The 21,682-nt window shown below is 36.2% G+C and overlaps 1 protein-coding gene across 2 annotated transcripts in view; it reads right to left on the minus strand.

The window, feature by feature from the left end:
* The window catches only part of LARS2 (leucyl-tRNA synthetase 2, mitochondrial), an 86,542-nt gene that overhangs the window by 33,017 nt on the left and 31,843 nt on the right, over positions 1-21,682 (minus strand). For both annotated transcript variants that reach the window (XM_017836154.1, XM_017836155.1), the window contains exons 8-13: positions 13,268-13,375; positions 11,599-11,758; positions 8,137-8,241; positions 5,301-5,416; positions 4,048-4,331; positions 695-793 (exon numbers count right to left, since the gene is read on the minus strand). In XM_017836154.1, the coding sequence (XP_017691643.1) occupies positions 695-793; positions 4,048-4,331; positions 5,301-5,416; positions 8,137-8,241; positions 11,599-11,758; positions 13,268-13,375 (872 nt within the window). The remainder of the gene's footprint in view (positions 1-694; positions 794-4,047; positions 4,332-5,300; positions 5,417-8,136; positions 8,242-11,598; positions 11,759-13,267; positions 13,376-21,682) is intronic.

Here is a 21,682-nt window from a genome sequence, read left to right on the forward strand (position 1 = left end):
GATACAGAGCTGTACTTTGAATTCAGTATGAGAATAATGTTGATAACACAGTGAGGTATTGGTTGTTGCTCAGCAGTGCTTACTCTAAGCCAAGGACTTCTCAGTGTCCCATGCTCTACCAGTGAGCAGGTGGCAAAAGAAGCTGGGAGGAACCATGGTCAGGACAGCTAACCTGAACTGGCCAAAGGGATATTCCATACCATAGGCTGTCATGTACTACATAAACTGGGGGAGTTGGCTGGGAGGCACCGGTCGCTGCTTGTGGAAGGGCTGGGCATCAGTCAGCAGGTGGAGAGAAGTTGTATTGCGCATCACTTGTTTTTCTTGAGTTTTCTCTCTCTCCCTATCCTTTCTATTACAATATTTTACTTTGTTTCAATTACTAAACTGTTCTTATCCCAGCCCACAGGGAGCTGATTTCTCCTCCTGATTCCTCCCCAGCCCACAGGGAGTGGAGGGCGAGTGTGTCAGCAGCTGTGTGGTACTTAGATGCCAGCTGGGGTTAAGCCACAACATCTCCCCTGTGCGGTGCTCAAGCCAGGGGGCAGGCACACAATGAGAGCAGTGTGAGAGTTTACACCATCGTCTGTAAAGGCATTTAGAAGCTGGAAGCACCGGAATGTCTGGTCTCTTCCTTCCCTTCTTTTCTCTAAAGCAGGCCTGCCCCTGATGGCCCTGTGCCTGCAGCCCTCACCTGTCCGTGTTGTGAGGGTCAGTGTACCTCAGGTAGTACCAAGCAGAATCAACAAATGTATCCATGGTATCGACTTCTCGCCGTGCTGCTGCCTTACACCTGAGCAAGAGAGAAAGAGAAAAGCTATTTTTAGGTAAGTGACAAGCTTGGAAAAAACGACCATATACAGAGTGGCCACAAAGACACTTAGATTGAAAACTGAAGGGGTCTGAAACAATCTGAAAAGTGACATGTTCAGAAAGATTCAACATCAATAACAGGGCCAACTCCTTCCCTCTCCCTCCCAAAACATACAAAATGCAAACCAAAAGGAAGCCCAAACACTCATCACATCCTGGAACAGCGGAAGATGGCACTGCACTGGACAGCCCTCTTGATCATAAGTTCCTGGGATTTTTTAGAATTGCCATTTTAAAAGAAACAAAGCACGGCAAAGTGTACTCTGCCATAAAGTTAATGGGTACTGAATATATATCACACTTGTTAGATGCCAGCTGACAAATAATTTTATAAACCTTTAGCAGAAGGAGCAGGTGGTTGCCTCTCACTGCTTATCTGTACAAAAAGGTCTTTGCAGATTCCATTTATTATCTCTAGAAAAAATAAACTTAGTTTAATTTCAGCTTTCACTGAGATGTAGCAAATCTCTCCTAGACCTTGTAGCACAATGTTAATTTGTGATTACACAAATTGATTTTTGATTGTAATTATATTGGCAGCCCTGAGAAACAGTTTTAAAATAGATTTTAGAAGCTCAAGTTACTTTCTGGTAATTTCTCCTTGAATATTAATTGTATGCAGGAGCCAATAATCACATTTAATAAACTTCTATTTGTTGTAAATGATCCCTTCTAAAACTCTTACTGTTAAAACAGTGGGATTATTCTAATGTCAATGAAACTTTGCAACCTGTGACACTCACCTATAAATGCCATTGGCTATATGTAAGAAATGTATGCAGTTTATAATTGTATGTGTATGTGTAATAAGTATACATAATAAATGGGGACTGGCTATTTAATATTTTCCAATTGCATATTTAGTCTCTGATCAGGCTTGATGACTGAGCTGCAACATGTATCTGCCTGTCTGTCTGATATTTCAGCTTGGCTTGCCAAGGCAAGTTTATGAGAGAGGATCACCACAACATTTTGCTTCACTTTGTCTCTGCCCCTGGTCCTTCTCTACCAGCGAATTCTTCTTTCAATGGGAATAGTGTAGTAAAGGAATTTTACTTCTAACTGATTTTTAATGTAGGATAATAATTTTATTAAATTGTACATATAAGTAAAGACTTGGCCAATGTAAAAGAATACTGTATTGCATTGAAAAAGAATGGCTTTTCAGTCAAAAGCAAGAATACTTTACATTCATTGAACCATAATTATATCTGCTTCATGTCTCTGTGCTCTAAATGGACATGGCTCACTACCAGAGACAGCATGGGCATCTTTCAAAGTTTATACAATTTATATCAATATTGTGATTACAAGCACAATACTGTAATCTCATTAGACAATATTCAGATGACTAACACAACTACCTGGACTTGTATAACAATGAAAAACTTGGGCATCTCCTCCCATTTATGATTGCTAACATTATGGTCACTCAAATACTCAGACTGTTGTATCTTTCCATCTGGCTTTCCTTATTAATTCCAGATATTAAATGCAACTAATAAAAACCCCTATTACTGGAGAGAAGGACTAAAGGCAGGGATGATGTAACTTCTCAGAGCAAGGAAAAGCAAGAATGACTATGCACACAAAAAGGAATAGCTCAAAGGATTTGAAACTGTAGCAGATGTGGATAAGCAATACTGAAGATAGCTGTCAAATAGGTGAGAATTAAGAAGTCAAATAAAGGTGAGAATTAAAGAAAAAAAGTGAATTTCAGCAAACTACCACATTTTAGGCTAAGAAATTAATCCTGTGTGACTTTATTTCTGACTCAACAAATACCCTTGATTAACTTCTAAGTAGAGCAGCCACAATAACTATACAGAAACCATAAGTATTTGCTATACATCAAAAGTATATTACTGCCTGGTAAATAACAAAATAATTTTTTAATTAAGGTTGTGGAGAAAGCCAGGAGTGCAGACAGTGACTTTCAGTCACATCAGGAAAATTTTTCCATTGAAATTAGAATTGTAGACCAAAACCCCCATTTCTGGGGGTTTTACTAAACCTGTGGCTTCAGTTTTTTTTTTTACTAAACCTGCTGGCTTCACTGCAAAAGTTGCACTTTAAAATACACTACTATCTGCAGTTTCAATAGGCACGTCTGAGAAGAAATTTTCCATGCAGAAACACAGGAATAAATGTCTGTTTTGTGAAAAATACGTTATCAACAAAAGTCAAAATACACGTTCCCAGAAAACCATGGAACTGCTGTGCATAAGCTACTTAATAAGAAATAAAAACCCTGCTGATATTCTACCTTTTAAAAATTAAAATGAAGTTATAGATGTTATGAATCTCCTACATTATCAAGAGGGCCATATTGTCTTTTTTATGCCTGATTCCCCTGCCTGCAGCCTGGTAACATACTTCCCATTTGGTCAGTCTGTTAGCAGCAGCACTGCATTACACAGCTGATGAAAAACTTCTCTGGGATACCTCATGTTATACCAGTTCCTTCCACAGAGCCTATATGCAAACTTCAGTGTACAGAGTATCTAAGCAGCCCTCAAGATTACACAACTGATTTTCACAACATATCTTTCAGTACTTAATTTAGGCTGTTTTATTTCTTAAAAAGCTGGACTACAAACAATAAGGATTACAGCACTGTGCATATACTTACTATCTCCTTCAATCTGAATTACATGCTGTTATCTGTTATGTATAGTGCATGTAATTCTTCATGATCAAGATTTATATAGCTTAGGGAACACTTTACTGTTGGACTATTGCAAGAAAATGAATACAATGTTTGTTTCCTTAACAAAAGGACATAATTTAATAATCATCATAAGCTTCATTTGAACACTGGCGGTGAAAGATAATTAAAATAATTGTAGTAAATGAAGTGAGAAATACTATTAAGAAATGGGAAGCAGGGAGAAAATCATTCTGTTTTTCCTTTTTTCTTTCCTCCAACTTAAAACCAGTGAGTTTTGCTTCAGCTTGTTTATCAAAAAATAACTGTGGGTGTTTATGTTGCAAAAAAGGAGTTTTATAGAGTATATAAGAAAAAAATCCCTACGCTGAGTCAGACTAAACATCATTCTGGAGTAGTATTCTGTCTTAGAGCGGTCAGTCACCAACACTTCGGGAAACAGCACAAGAAATGGGCAGGTGCAAAGCAATCTCTCCCCAACTGCAGCAAATGCAGCATTGGCTTACCTTGGACAGGAACAGTTCACCCATTCAGGAGCACTTTCTAAAGGAGAGGCTCCCTTTCCTGTGAAGGTGGTTACACTGGGCAACACCACAGGTAAGTCTTCATAAGGTACAGGAACGGTGCCGCACGTCTGGCAGTGAATGACTGGAATAGGAGTTCCCCAGTACCGCTGTCGAGATATTAACCAGTCTCTTAATTTGTCACTTGTTAGGTCTCCACCTATTCTTTTATTTTTGGCCTGCTGAGTAATAGCTTTTAAAGCCTCCTGCCGAGTCATGCCAGTGATCTGATTGAGAAAAGAAAAAAAAAAAAAGAGAAGCAGAAGAAACAAAAATTTATCCTTGCTGTCAGTAAAAATGCAAGAACAGACAAAAAAAGTCATAAATGAAATTTCTGAGAGTCTAAGTTTATGAGTATTATAATAATTTTCCCCTTCCCACAGCTTAACATCCTCCTGTCCAAGAGACTGTTCACATAGCAGCTACTCATTTGAGCCCTCTTGCTTAAAGGATAACATTTTTGATGGGCTGAATAGAACAAGGCAGAGAAAGAGTCTTGTAGATGCCTTCAGCCTTTATTGGCATATATTTGTATCTACTGCTTATATCTTTATCAGTTGCTGAATACCGAAACTCCCAGATTTCTATTACCAACATAAGGTAGAAACTGAGGAAATGCAAATGTTAAAACAACTTGCTTTCTCCTGTGCTCATTTTAGGTTTTCTGTTCTTGCCTTCACAAATACCTTAACCACTTAGATCCCATCTGGCGTGTAAGAGAATATAAGCTTTGTGTCTATTATCAAATACATTTCTTCAAGAGCTATACCTAAAGCTAAGATTTCTATGCCACTTGAGGCACATATGTTACCATAAAGGCTGAAACATTTCATTGCAGTGAATATGTGGAAAAAGGACTAATATATTATCATTTAACTTGAAAATCTATTGAGATAATGAAATAACAATCAACTTTTAACATAGGTTAAATTATTCAGTTTCTATTATAGAACTCCAACCATTACAGAGGAAAGTACAATCTTCCTCACAAAAGGAAAAAACTTTTCTTATTGCTGCAGCAGAGGCAACATATTTCATCATTAAATTATTCCTAGAAATTTGGTAGCATAAGCTTGGCTTGATTCTCAACAACAACAAAAAAATTCCTTTAATCATACAAAGTATTTGGCACTCCTGAGAAAACAGATTTAGTTTGTACTGTTAAGTTGGAAAGAACTCCATACTTGTATACCCACCTCTGCAGAATTAATGACCTTCTCTAAACCATTTGGCAATGTCTCAATGACTTCAGTGAAAGAAATGCCCAGATTCTTAGCTACTGCAGCATCTTCTGCACTAGTACTAGGAATTCCTAGGAGGGATGAAAAAATTAATCAGTTCAGGGATTGACTAACATGGATATCAATCATCACTTTGAGGAAAAAGCATTTCATTTCTATGGCACTCTATAATGACTTACGATTGCCTGCAGGAGTTAAAGAAAAATATCTAAGAATAAAAATGTTTTCTTATTCTTTAAGCAGTAAAATTCAAACAGCAATAATTACAAATGCATTTCTCAGTTCCTCTGTAATTCTAATGTTCATCAATGTCCTACTGCAGAAAAAGCTGAAAATTTGATGGTTCTGAAAAAACTAAAAATAAAGCAACAAAATTTGGATAGAATCACAGAATTTTCAATACAGTTATATTATCTAAATACATTTTAAAAATACAAATTTTAATTCTAATTGCTAATATGAGAATCAAAGAGTAAACAAACAGCTGAAATAGTCCTCCTGTTTCAACAGTAAATTCAATCCCTCTCTAACTTCATAGCTTATTAAAATGTACCACAACATAACTGTCTCTAACATTACTATCCCTTTAACTTATTATCAAAGACATGATTTGTTTATAAATTCAGAAAAACCATGCAAATAACATCAATTTCCTATTCAGAATATAACCAGTGAGAACACTTCCTACAGCTATTCAAGTCAATTGCAGTATTTAAGGCCCTTGATGCTATCTTTCCTGCTGCATCTTATTATCTGGGACAGTCATCCATTTTAGTTCCAGTCTGGAGGATTACCTTTCACATTTATTAGCTTTATTATCACATGTATTCTGAAATAACATTGAGATACTAACAGATTTATTATTTCCACAGAGATACATCTTCCTACATATTTTTCCCTTTCACTGATAATTTAATTAATAGTTTGAACAATCTTGCACAATTGCTGTCATCTTTAAAAGGCAAAGAACCTTATTCCGACAAGCCAATGCCAACACTAAGTTGGTGAAAACTACAGACAAAAACTCTCATAATATTGGCTGAGCACATTAGAATTATTAACATACAAACTGCTTCACTTAAAACTGGTTTAACAATCCTCTTTGTTCAGGCAATGAAATGCCTGCTCTACGTTCACTCTGTCAACACGTGGAAGTTTGGAAGCAGATAACTGAAGAAAATCAAGCAAAACTCCCTTGAATAAATAACTCCTTAACTAGCAAAATATGGAATTGCTATTTTATCTTTCCAGCAGATGTACACTCCTGCCATTTCAAGGCTATATTACAAAATAATGTATGTATCTTAATTTGACAATGAGCCCTGCAGCCTGCAACAGGTGGCTTCACAATATGCTCTACAAACGGAAAAAAGCAGGTCCCACTTTTTGGTTTGCCTTCTTTTGAAAAGATGATGCTATTAATGTACATTGGCAAAACTCAACAGCTGGCATCCAGACCTTCCCAGGGAGAGCTGGGCTGTTTCCAACAGCCATAAGACCAAAGTATGTGCCAGTAAGCAAGCTGGAAGCTTTTAAGGAAAAAATAAGATTAGGTATCTCAATTATTTGGCTTCTATTACATGAGGAAAGATTCTGTTTCTCAAAACCAGAGTCATATCTAAAGTGTAAGATGCAGGCATGTTATAAGTAAGGTATACAAGTGGATAATTTCCATTAGCCTTGTGAGGGTCGTCCAAGACATTTTTGTACAGTCAGCTGGTTTTATTCAGTCCAGTTCTGCAAGATTAGCCAATATAGGCAGTGGTGAAAGCAGCAGCAATAGGACAGGAAAGAAGTATCAGCAACAGGAAGGCAACAAAAGGGAGTTGAGGGGTAAGGAAGGTAATGGGAAAAGGGAAGAAGAGATAACTATTTCTTATTTGGACTGGCACAGAAAATTGCCTCCTCAATGCAGCTGAGATGAGACCGTGGCAAGGCACAAAAGTAAACAAAAAGATCAGTGGGTGTAGATTAAAACAGACACTGGTTTTAAAACTTAGTACTATTTCTAATTTTGCTTATAAGGACAATCATTATCTAAGCATATGTACTAAGCTGCCCAAGTTGGGGGACTAGGCTCCCAGTGCTGGAAAGCAGCTAGACAGGCAGCTTCACAGGACAACTTTGAGAACACAAGCCCACTACAGGCGATTCAGCATCCTTTAGCAACACCCCTCCCCCTTCATTTATGGATCCTCAACTCTAAATTAGGTACCTTAAATTATGGGAATGTTTCCTTTAGAGATAAAGGATCCAAGATAACTGTCCAAGACTACCTGAAAATAACTATTACCTGCCCTGAACTATTTTACTGGCCTCAACACAAATATTATCAGGCAAAAGTCAAACTTGGAAGTTTTGTACATTTACTGTCTGAAACATTTCTCTATAATTATTTGCATAATTTATGTAAACATAAGACACAAAAAAGTCAGAAGTTAGGGTTGTTTGTCAAAAAACGGTACAGTTCTGTTTTGATTAAGGGTGGTGGGAGACAGCCAAACTCACATGCATTGTAGATAATCAATCCTCTTAAGATATGCAGATCCTCAAATTTAGCTCATTAAATGCACTAATTCTATAATACTTCCATTTAAATTTATCATCCTGTAAGTTCCCCCAGACAGATTCCACATAGCTACTTTCCCGTTCCTTCTTCACTAATGAAGAACAGAATTACAAAGTCCAGGAGAGAGCCTCTGTGTTCAAAGATTTATTGCAATTGTACCTTGTGCTTCAACACGGCAACTGAAGACTATACTATTCCACTTACACATTAAATGTCACATACCTATTTTAGTATCAAGAAAATTATCAAAATTTGTTTTTGCTGAGATGACTACAGGAATCTCCTGATTGGTAAGCAAATTCACAGCTGTCACTGAAGTAAGTGAGTCTGAAAACAAATGTAATAATATGGTAAGAAAAATATGACAGAAGATATGCTAAGAACATAACTTACCATTAGAATGCAGCTTATCTTAAACATACGTGAATTTTAAATTACAATTTTCTTTTAAAAAGAAATAAAATGAAAAACTTAACCATGTTTCTAAAAAGCTCAGATACATTAAAATGTTCAGTTAGTCAGACTGACAAATTTTCATGATTAGAAAACATACTTATAATAAACACCTGAATAAAAACAGAGTAAGATTTGAAATACAATAAAAAATTCAGTCTTTGACCAAAATGCAGGCCTTCTGCAAAGTTGTATTAATTGGCTTTAGTAAGCCCCGATTTCTATACTAGCATACAATATTACAAAATTCCACCAAAAAAATCAGATGAAACTGCAGGGGAACATATATCCTTATGATTAATTTTTTACAGAAGGACTACAAAGCATGTGAAATACCGACCACTGTTAAAAAGCCACCTAAGTAATGTATTGACTTGCAAATAGAATATTCATATTACTGCTAGAGATGAGGAACCCAATGTCCACAAGAAAGAGGAGAAAGAAGAGGAGAGAATCAAGGGTGAGAAGTGTAATAAGCTCAAATTGATGCACAATGTGCAACTCGGGTGGCTCAGCAAGAAGAAACCCAAATCTAAATACTCTTAAGTTTTAAGGATTCAAACCCCAGATCTCCCTTTGGACCTATTTCTAACTTTTTCAGTGCCTTTAAGTTGATTTAATAGATTTCACAGAGTATTCTGAGTTGGAAGGCACCCACAAGGATCATCAAGTCCAACTCTTTAGTGAATTGCCCATATGGGGATTGAACACATGGACCTTGGTGTTCTTAGCGCCATGATAATTACAATAATTAAAATATGGGTTGCTAAGAGCTTTCTTTCACCTATCTTCATAGCTAGGCTGAGGAAAGCCTTAGGTTTGTATTGCAATGCATAAAAGTTGCATGAAGTAAAGTAACAGCAATTTTGAGAACAAGGCTGCTGTATCTCATCACTCTTCTTAAACAAATGATATATTTATTTCTTTGTGACTAATACTTTTTCAAATTTCAGATGTCTGAGATATTTATATTATAAAGAAAATTTCCACATTCAAGCCACTGCACGCAGCTTTCCTCCTCTGTTTAAAAAAAAGTACAAAAGGAGTAATTCCATTCTTTAAAAGCAACCAACCAAAAAGCGTCAGGAACAGGAAGCTGAGTGGGTAGGACAGTCTGCTTTTAAAAATAACTTCTCCCTTCTACCCAGCAATAATTTTCAGCTTATGCTGGAACCCAGAATGATAACTCCAGTTTATGAAGGTGTTCTTTCCTATGCTCAATTGCTCACATTATTATCATTATAACCGAAAAGAGATGATATTAGTTACAAATGTAAAAGAATGCATACATAGTATTTTACTGAGATAATGAACAACGTAAGGGTCAAATCCTTATCTCAGACACCTCAGAACCGTCAAAACTAGAAGACTCACCAGGTTCTAAATTAACACAAATTTTTGTGGGTAAAAAACTGAGTGTTTGAAAATTGGTTGCTCCCATCTATTTAAACAATAATAGCCTAAAATATGGACCAATACTCCAAAAGTAAAGGTATTAGAATTTTCAGTTACTTTGCGAGAAAACAGCTTTTTTTAATCTGCTCTAAAATATAAAAATATAAACTCCTAATTATTTAAATGAGAAAACAGTGAAGAAAGGGAGTTACAAGACTATCATCATTGAAAAGAAAACAATTATACTTAATTAAATAAAAAATTGTAATGTTACTGGTGAATTTTTTAAAAAAATCTTGGTTAATGTGAAAATATGCTCTTTACAAGCCCATCCAAAATTTCTTTTCATTTAAATGGCATCATTGGCCTTTCTTATGTACCATGGCTGAAATGCAAAGCTGAAAGTTCATGTAGAAATTCCTCTCCTTTATGTTATCTTCTTTGGAAAATACCAGTCTGTGCCTTTGAGTCTGTGCCTCAATAGTAAGAAATATTGGCCAATTTCAACTGAAGAATGCACAGAAGTATATTTACAAGTAGCAGGAGTACACAACAGCAGAGTTATAATTCTGGAATTGTTCCTTTTGAGGACTTACGGCCGTCATTATCCCAGCTGAGAGTTTCTTAACTTAGTTCAATCAAAAGGTTTAACTTACTGGCAACAGACACAAAAAAGCTTTTACAAGTATTTCTACTTAAAAACCAAGATAAAAAATATACCGTTGTCCTTATTAAAAGCACATTGCACTTATGTGGTTTGGCTTAAAGCACAAAAACCAAGGTACAGGCACATGCATGGATGTGAGTTTCTGAAGTTAGTGCTTTCATTTGGCTCAACTGCAAGAACTGCAAATTTGTTCTCCAAAATTCTCCAAGCTTTGCTCACCTCTGAGACAAGGGCTTTATATATTCAACACAATCAGGCTCTGTTTTTTTTTTCTACTAGCAAGCAAACCTTTTTAAGGTTATAGAAATTAGGCACTCAAAAAAAAGCAGGATCTGTGCAACCAACACAATTTCCCACAAGATTCCTGCTTCACTGCTGTTGAAATCAGATGTTATATAGACAATGAAACCTCATCTTTACCAGTTAGGGGAGAAAAAAAAATATTGACCACCAGCCTGAAGAAGAAATACAAAATATTCAGTATATATTGTATTTACTCTGGTAATTTTCAGGTTTTCCAGACAACAAAAAAATACTAGGCCATGGATGCTAAATACAGGCCTAGTGTAGGCTTAGTGTAAATGGTGGTAGGAGCCTTCAGAATGCAGTTATCAACATTAAAGAATTATCACTTATTTGTATCCACTGTCACTTATTTGTATCCCCTGTACAGGTCATGAATAGGGATACTCTAAATTCACTCCATTAGAGTCTTGTATTAACTAAGGATCTGCGCAACAGAGCATTATTTTGCTATGTATCCGTGATCACTCTGCTATGTATTTCTGATCTATTGCTCTCTTTATATCCCCTGTGACAGGAAGGAATTATTCTTGGTGCAAGAGTTGGTTCTGCTGTCTTTGTGCTAATGACAAATTACCATACAGACATGAGATTTTCCAATGGGCTGACACAGTCAAATTTGGACTATTCATTTCTGGTACAAGCATTACAGCCATTATAAAAAGAAGAATTCTAGCATAGCTGCTCTCACCACATCTGAAGCCAGGACAGGCTGGTGTGACACTGTGTGACATATAACAAGAATCAAAAGACCTGCTGCCTCTCAACAGGAACAGCTCCTGCTCAGCTTGACACACATTCTCTAAAGATCATTCTCCAGAATTGTTGCTCTTCTACAACAAAATGCAGTATGAGAAAAATATCACCTTTCCCTGCGATGAACTCCTTCTGAAAGACTTCCTTGAGACTGCTATTACCATGCAGCAGTCTGTGAGTTGGTAAGATATATAAATGGGAAGCTCCATAAATGGCTTCAGGCGTATAGGTGTAAGCTGCTAGTTTCTCTCCTGTTACTTCACCATTAACCTGAAAAAGAGCAGAAAAATTAGCACTGGAAGTGCAGTGGTTTTAGATTCCCCTTTGTTTTTACACAACTAACGAGTCTACATCACCCTGTAGAAATATACAGTTATGAATATTGAAGCCAGACACATTCCCACTATAGGAATTTTCCAGATTCAAATCTCAACAAAACTTACTTTAAGGCCTTTAGGAAGTTACTTTACAGTCTTGCCTCAGTTTATCCAAATATATCAATAAAAATATAATTCTGAATTCACATGTAATATTGCATTGTGCTACTGAGCCAGATTCAATCCCTGGCTAAGCAACCTGGAATCCTTCTATTCGCTTTTAATATGCATGCCCTGTTTCCCGGAAACTGAAATGAGATGTTACCTTTGAAAGCTAAAGAGAATTTAAGATTTTTTCAGCTACCATATGGCTTTCCACCATACCACTCCGATGAAGTCAATGCTGCGACTTAAGTACAGAAATAAAACAACAAAATGTGGCACAACATTAAAACAATTTGACATAAAAATGAGTAATAAACTTCAAAGACTGCTTAAGAATTACCACCTGGAACTATCAACAAGGTTTATATCTTAGGTCAACTAACTGTGTACGGAGGTCTTAGAAGATTTTTCTGTAATAAGCACTGATATAAATTTTCAGAAATAATTGATAAAAACAACCTAAATAAAAAAAGGCATCTTTTAGCATGGTGCAAATCAGAGGTATTTAGAAGGTTTAAGCTGTCTCAATTTGAAGTTCCCAAAGATTCAGTATTTTAAAATAAAAAGTCACTTTTAAAATGCTAGAGCAGAGTAAATAAGCACAATAAAGCTTTGAAGCACAAGGGCTGAAATTCGATCAGAGTCTCTAAAAAATCTTTTCTGTCACTATCACATAAATGAAACCTTTTGCCTCTCTTCAGAAAAACAGGAAAATCTGAAGTCCTTCTGAAGATAATTATAAATTTCTTCAGGTTTATTTTTCCTTCATCTTCTTTCTTTCCATCTAGACTTCTTTGTAGCTCCATCACTACCAAATGGTGTGGTTTGCATTATTTTAATTATTATTGTATATAGTAAATGAAATAATCGACAAATGTAAGCAAAGTAGGTTGCCTGAGGTCAGCCTGAGTCTGACAGAGAAGATGCCATGCAGAGAGGAGCAAAAGCCCAGCTAGATCCCAGCTGACTTGTGCAGTTTATATTTCTCTTGGCACTGCTCTCTAAGTGTCCTGGCTTCCAGGAAAGCTTATTAGTTGGCACGTATTTTGGCATAAATACACACAGCCAATTTGCATCCATTTGAACACACAAACCCTTTCCTAAGGAGGATAGCAGGGAGTATCTCTTCAACCCACAAGTGGTGTTCTTCAGGAATCTGTCCTGGTCTGGGCATGAATAACGTAATAACCTTTAGTAGCTTTCAAGCTTTTGATACCTGAAAATTCATTCCCACCATGCATTTCAGGGGTTACAGTTAGCCCAGCCAAGATAGCAGCAATTGAAATTTCTGACTTACCTTCAGCAAAAAGTCAAGCGAGCAACCAACACAGTCACCTATCCAATTTGCTTGCATTTCTTTAACACCGTACCACTCAGGGAGATCAGACAAAGCATCAAACATAGCCTAAAGCAATAAAAGAAATAATTAGGACTTTCAGCTTTTATAAGCATAGAAATTAATACTATGGGTTTAATTATAACTAACAGCAAAATGGTAAGGTGCTGGTAGAAGAGAAGGCTCAGGAGTGACCTTATCACTCCCTATAACTACCTGAAAGGAGGTTGTAGTGAGGTGGGGTTGGCCTCTTCTCCCAAGTAACAAGTGACAGGACCAGAGGAAATGGCCTCAAGTTGCGCCAGAGGAGGTTTAGGTTGGATATTAGGAAAAATTTCTTCATGGAAAGGGTTGTCAAACATTGGAACAGGCTGCCCAGGGAAGTGCTTGAGTGACCATCTCTGTGGGTATTTAAAAGACCCACAGACATGGTGCTTAGGGGCAGGGATTAGTGATGGACTTGGCAGTGCTGGGTTACTGGTTGGACTTGAGGATCTCAAAGGTCTTTTCCAACCTAAATGATTCCATATTATGCAGCAGAGAAGAAATTAAGTGGTGTCTCCTTCACTAGCCATAATATCCAACAGCCAACATATACTTCTACATATATTTATACTCAACAAGAGATATATCTACATATTTATGTGCTTTCTGATGGTTGGCATGGAATTATAACAGACTATTCCAAATCAACTAATATTTGTCTAAACAATTTGAACAGTATGATTTTAATAAATGAAATCTATAAAAAAGTAAAGGAGAAGACAAAGGGACAGATAACTCATAGCTCATCTCATTTTTCACTTCATAACACTTCACATTTTTGTTATGAATACTCCATGACTGTCCAAAATCTTTACTCTGGCAGAAGTACTGCCAGAGGCATGAGTCACTCGGACAGATGGTGAATATGCTGAACTATTACAGTTAAAATCTAAGAATAAGGCAACATGTTGAATAATTTCTCCTTCAACTGTGATGCCCAACATCAAATGTGTGAGCTCTTTATTATCCCATTAATTGCTAACAACCTGCAGGGATGGACAGTAGCTACTATATGCTGCTCCAGCTAAACAGTAGGTAGTTAGATAATTAGTGAATGTAGAATTCACTCTTTTTCAAGAACGTGTTTAATGTTGTGTTTTAATAACATTCTTAAATAATTACAAAATGAAATGTATAAAAGATACTGTAAGAATTATTTTCTAGTTACTGCTCTGTTGTATAGCTATCATTCAAAATAAAACAAAAGGCATGTCCTTCGTAAATCATAACATCACACTACCGCTTGGGACTATTATTACTTTCTACATCTTTAAGAATCAAACTGATTTATTGATGATTTATAAATAAAAGAATGGCAGGGGATTTTTTTCCATAGTGTAACTTTAATCAGTTTTAGCTCACAATTGCAAGCATACAATATCACAGAGAATTCCAAGTTCTCAATATTCTCACTAATTGTAATGTTCCAGAAAGTACTGAGCTTTATCTGCTGTGAACCATCCATGCACATATATATACCTACCAAAGAATAATGAGTAGCTAGAGATATATATAGAGAGGTATATACACAATACTTGGATATATTCTTTGCAAGAATTTTACGCATTTTAGAAAGAATGAAATTGTGCCAATGCATGCAGAACTGGCTGGACACATTAATACATTTTTATAAATCCTCCTGCTTGGATATTCATTCAAATCTACACTATATTTTGCTGGCAGAAGCAGCCAAATGTGCATGTGCTCTGCTGAAACTGTACAGTCTTTAATTGCTTGCCAGCAAAACTTTCTAGATGTTTTTTCACTGCAGGATTAACGCACCAAGATTCATCAATACCAGTGTGATAATGATTTTACTCTAATTCACTGGCCTTATTATAAGCTATAGGCTACAGTTTAACTTTGCCCAGTTCTTCTCTTGATAATGCAATCGCTTCCTGCAGCTAAATACAGTAAGAGCCAACTTCACTTCAACGAAGATAACTAAACTTATTCTGCATGATATAAACCCAGCCTAGCAGGGTTTGCAAACACAAACCCTTCACATTTTAGTTTGCACATAAACAGTAGTATAGTGTGATACAAAAAAATCCCCCATGCAAACAAAAAAACCTTAAAGAATTTTAATATGGAATTATGTTTCACAGTTCTTTGTGCTCAATGCACTACCTTGGTTTCTTGTAATGGCTACACATAGCAGATGAAGCAGAAAATGAACATGTAAACCACAAACACTTTATCTAGTGTCACAGAGGCAAAAGATATAGTGTGTGCATACTGCTAGCATGTTAATAAGTGTTTCTGAATGGTAAATTAACCTAGGATACTCACTAGCAGAAAAGTAGAGAAACATTAATTCTTACACACATGAATGCACTTGTACATTCAAAAGTCGTCCATGCAAATTAGGAGCTTTTAAAAAACTGCTTAAGGAAAACCCTTTAAAAAAAAATTCATTTTCCAATCCAATTGCACTACACCCTGCAAAAACAGAAACCTATAAATATATGTTAAAACTATTATTAATTTTAAAAAATTGCTTGTAGACTGTTTGGGTATTTGAAACTCTTGACCAACACTGGCATAGAAATTCCTGACTATCACAAGCTAGTGTTTGGAAAGTAAAATATTAACTCCATGAATTTTGCTTCCATGTTCTTTTTTAAAATCACTGCCATGTTTGGTAGAACATCATCCGAATCATTAAAGTAGCCCCATGAATTCTGCAATTTGCCAACCCTGGCAGTGTTCAAGGCCAGGATGGGTGGGGCCCTGAGCCACCTGGTCTAGTGGGAGGTGTCTCTGCCCACGGCAAGGGGCCTTGGGACTAGATGATCTCTAAGGTACATTCTAACCCCTTAACGTGTTCCCTTAAACAAAAATTCTGATCTTTAATGACATGTATATAACTCCTAGTTATCATGCCACAAGTTTATTAAGCAGGTTTGTTAACACAGAGAAGACAATCAACAAAAAGATTCCCAGTACATAGGAAAATAAACTGAAGTAAAACCATGTTGGATTCTGGAGGGGCCAAATAACAGCAGCAACATTATGATCCAGTAAGCAGAGAGCGATAAGATTATCAAATAAACTCAATTTTCAAATTTCTGATGATGACTTCATAGTGAGAAATTTGGAAACATTAGGTAGCAAGGTCCTTCTGCTTTCATTTTTCATTACTCAGGAAGAGACAAGAAAACTTCAAATGCAAATGTCTAATTACAGGAGAAATTACTCCCATCTTAATTAAACACAAGTTGGGGAATAGCATAAATACATTTTGGCAGTCTCTCAGATCTAAAGATAGACAGGCTCGGGAAAAAGCTAAAGAAATCAAAGCTATGTTTAGGGATGAGAATGACTTTGAGGCTCTAATACCTGGAGAAGATGAAGATTCGGGATAAACTAATGTTTCACAGGACTGCTTTACTCTTTCAGAACATACAGAAAGTTCTGGCACAGCTAGAAGATGAAAGTAAACCAACTCAGATGATCAGAAAGTCACAAAATCAAGATGAGCTTGCTGAAATTTCATCGCAGACAATGATGACCAAGTCTGAAATTAGAAGTAACGCATTTGCATGTGGAAAACTGATCTCACATATCGAGCTGTCTAGTCTGCTGAAGATTATGACAGAAACAGAACTTCAGTTAAGCAATCTTCAGGCAAAAAAGGGCCCATAAAACCGCTGCTTGTAGTTCCAAGAGGGAGGATTCTGCTGAGCATCTAAAAAATTCAATCTCTGACTTTGTGAACTAAAATTTTTAGTAGATCAATACTTGCTCTGATTTCATACTTACTGAGAGTACTTCAATGCCTCTGTAACAGTAAATGAAATAAAGTGAAAAATCTAAATATAAGCTATAAAGTCAAATGTATACTCTTTTTTCAATGAAGACACTTTAATGAAGTTTGACACATTTGAGAGAAAACAAGACTAAAATAAAAAGGTCAGCAAAAGGTTGTATTTCAAAAGAATTCAATTCATTAGCAAAATAAAATTGCATTCTGCTGAATTACAATAAAATTAAAAAGCTTTTTTTCTGAGGAAGAGTCAAATAAATATCCAAGCTGTTTGGATCAAAATGGAATTCTTCACTTTATCTGATCAAACTCCCAAAGGAGTAACCAAACATTAAAATAAAGATTACATGAAATCGTTTAATACAACTTAACATATTAACGAAAGTAGAGGAAATTAAAGTTAGGCTGCCCACTGTTTTATTTTGCACTCTACTGCACAGTTCCAACTGTGATTATGCGGTACAGCTTCTGCTGGTATTTAATCTCTTCATGTTTTATTACTTTTTTTCCTTCAGTATTCTCTGTCTGTACTATTGTAGGTCACTCTTGACTTTTATTTCCCATGTGTGAAGAATATTGATAACATACATTAAATAGAAGCAATAACACAGATACCGTTTACACTTCAAATTTTTTCTCATAAATGTCTGGACTGTCAGCAGTTTTCCCATTTCTTTACCCTAAAATTTATGGGCAACAAACACCTATGGTTTGATTATGTAGAAGTGAGGCAAATCAATGATTCCTCAAAAGCACAAGGTAAAGCCATCATTATTCTCCAGATTTGTTCTTCAGGGCTGTTCTCTGCTTAAATTACCAAAGTGAAGATACTCCCTTTCCAATACAATGAAGTGTATCTTTGTGATGAGTAATTGATTCCTTAAGTATCAAAGCTCTTTAAAAATATTTGTTATCATTTTTAGTAGTACAAAGCATTCACTGCTTTGATTAACCTTATACCAAGAGGAACTTTAAATTGATTTGATGATATTGCTGTATCATTAAATGAGATGCTGTGTTTAAACAAAGGTGAAAAGACCAGCCTGGTCTGGATATCCACAAACAACTTACTGTCTTGCCAAGCTGACAAAAGAGGTGTCATTTTTTATTAATGAAGTGCTAAGCAAGCTGAGGAGGCAGTGCTCTTGGTCCCTGTTCAGAAGAGAGCTCTCAGCCTGACTCAAGAGGAAGAGTTTCAATGCAAGGTTTATGTTTTGTTGGAAGAAGACAACTGTGAGCTAGATCCCAAGGGTAGGAAACAAAAAAAATCACACATAAAGAATGAAAAACCAATCAGCCAGCATTTCAGTTCTCCTCAGTGATGAAGCATGACCTCATGCTATGAAAAAGCCTAAGCACTGACAAGACTCTTAAAATCCTTAAATGCAGTACTTCAGTTTCATTGCATTTCATTACTGTTCTGCCTAGTATCTAAGAATTAAAATAGAAAATAAAAAATATCAAGCAAAACACAATTACATTAAATAATTCCAAATCTATTCAGACCAGATGCAGTACAAAGCCAGAGAAAAGCTGGAGAAGAACTGGCGGATCATTTCTTCTGTTCCCCCCACCAGAGTCAGCACCATGCCCAACACCTATGTTCCTGCACTCCATAGAATATGAGATAGCTTTGTCTCTAAATGTCTGTACAAAAAAAAATTATCTACAAAAGGGTACTACTTATCTGTATGGCAACTGTAAATTACAACAGCATAATTTTGCTGGTCCTGTTATGTTCCCCAGTATTTGAATTAAACATGCTAGGCTGTGCAAAAAAGGGAGATGAGTTAAGGCAAAACTTGAAGTTTTAAAGTTGTTTCTATTTACTTTTCTTCAAGAAAAGATTATTTACCAGTTATTTGGGTGATTTTTGTAAAGCAAAATATGTTAAAACAGAAGAACAGAGACAATAATAAGACTAACTTTACCGATTCTGATTTGAGGACTCAGCTGACCACGCATGAAAAAAACCATAACAGCAACTTACAGGTACATGCAGAAAATACTAACATTTACAGATAGATTTTCCAATGAAACTGCCTACAGATTCAGCTCGGTAACCATAGCAACTAAATGTTTTAGCTTAAACATCTTAAATGCACAGACAACAATTTGAATAATAATGCCATCAGTTAAGGCATAGGCATTATACTTTCATCAAAGAAATCTGTCAAAAGAAAAATTACAATTAAAATGTTCTTTAAAAATCCATAAAAGCTGCTAGACCATTTTGTATGTACTTTACAGTTTAAAAAATGGGTCGTGGTTACTTTATGACTTTACATAACCAAAATGCTTTCTGCTAAGCATTTAAAAGCATGGTCAATAGTTTTGCTCTTTGAAAAATATTCATTGCTGATAGTAAATTGCCATGTGAGCCAACACTGCTTTGTTTGCATTTTTTATTGCAAGAAAGGAATACGAGCTGGTGCAGTAACAATAAAGAAATCAAGGCAAGTCCACAGATGATTCCTCTTGACAGAACAGAAATCTGAAAAATAGTGTGTGTGGGAATGAAACACTGACTCCTATAACACACATGACTTCACAGCCCATTACTGATCATGTAATTCCTTGTTGTTATTTGAAGCATTGCAGATGAAGATTACTCTGATTAGTTTTTATTTTTATTAAGGTTGTGAGACACACAGAAAACATCAAATGATAAATGGGCGAATGAGAGAAACATGGATGACTAGAAAGATTATCGATATACAGTATAAATAGGCTGAATAGTTACAACAAAATAATTGGTGGATGTTCCAAGTAGAAAATAAGTTATATCCATACATATTCAGCCATTATTGCTAGCTGGTAATTTGCATGATGAATTAAGGGATAGCAGATTCATTAAATATCTCTTAATGGACTTTGTCTATAAAACAAGGTTATGAAAGAGTTATATTTTCCTCTTACACAGGAGAGGAGCGAGTTACCAAAAGTAAAGATATTTTCCAACATACTTTCTCGCTATGTCAACTTACAGAAAACTCAAGTGTAACTTTGAGAAGGAATAGGGAACAAATCTGCAGAAAGCCTTGTTCCAGAAAAAGGGCAAAGAAGGTGGAACTTTCTGACGTTTGGTCTTGAATTTCTGTAAAATTTCAGAAAAAATATTAGTCACCAATGAAGGTGCAAGCAGAAGGTGACCAGAATCAAACGGCTTTCCCCATGATATACCAAAAGCAGACAAAGGCCTCACTTTGTAGAAAGATGAGTGGGACACTCATAAATTACTAAACCTCTAAGTCTGAAAGTATCCAAAATGGGAAAAAATACATATCTTCCCCAAAAGGTGCAAGGATTAAATTACTATCAGATAATCTCTTTGTGCCTTCCCATTTTTTAATTTCAAAATAAAAAGTAGTTAAAATTCAGTGGTTAACAGAAAACTAGGCTGAGAGCCTCTCTCTCACTGAGAGCCTGATCCACTTAGCCCCCTACTTTTTCCCAAACTTAGGAAAAGCATCTTGCACAAGGAAGGATTAAATCTGCTCTGTGCCCATGAACTTGTCCAACCTGTGAGAAAATACCGAATGATTTTGACCACGCTAATCTGACACCATCTCAACCTTCTGGCCACCTTCTAAAGAAGCAGAACCGGACGAAAGTTGTTCAACAGGTAATTGACTCAGAAACAGGAAATAAAGAGCTCAGGGCCAGACAAGTTGTGGGAGGGCAAACTTCTATTTCTACTAGTGTTTTATTGCAAAAAAATTTCAACTGTGAATTTAAAATCCCTAGGCCCATCACAGATCTTTATAATGTCTTCTCAGACTTCCCTTTTACAGGAGTCTGGCATATGGCTTATGATGAGTAACCTTCACCATATAAGCTCAGCCTGGATATAAATGTTCTCTACTAGCATAGCATCCCGAGCCTTCAGGAACCTGAAAATAATTGCAGTGGAGTTACTATACACATATTCATGGTGAGCCCCAAACAAACAACAAAAAAGGGAAGCAAGATCCATAAAGAACCTAAATGTATTTATTTATCATTAGAAGCACAAATATCGGAAGTCTCTGAACTGTAAAGAATTTCAGGAAAAGGAAGCTGTACTGGTAGTGGTTCTGGTCCATTATGTAAGCCAGGAAAATCTCTTTAAGGAAATCAAAAATCAGAAGACATGAAATAACGCATCGTGTTGAAGTGAAGGTATCATCACCACTAATGCTATCATCCTGAAATCTTACTAGTGATGAAAGATCTTTAACTTTTTGAAGTTAAGGAGATGTCTCTATCCCACACCTAGTAGGACTAGCTCCGTAAAATCTGAACCCTCCACTCCAAGACGAAAGGCTCTATAAACAATAAAGGTAAATGAACATCTCCCTCTCAAAGCCCGGTCTCCTGGCAAGGGCTTTTGAAAACAGGTGGGGAAGAAGGTTTAAGGAGTAGGCTAGGAAAAGCGACTGCTGTAACCATAGTGTTCAACAATGTAGGACAATATGGATTCAGATCAACTGTCAACAGCCTGAATCCAAAGAAAAAGGAAACAAAAGAAACATATTTCGAAGCAAGGACTCATGGCTCTCACCACTCCTTGAAAAGTACTG

This window comes from Lepidothrix coronata, unplaced genomic scaffold (assembly GCF_001604755.1).
Source record: "Lepidothrix coronata isolate B3197 unplaced genomic scaffold, Lepidothrix_coronata-1.0 Scaffold271, whole genome shotgun sequence".
In the NCBI taxonomy this organism is placed as follows: Eukaryota; Metazoa; Chordata; class Aves; order Passeriformes; family Pipridae; genus Lepidothrix; species Lepidothrix coronata.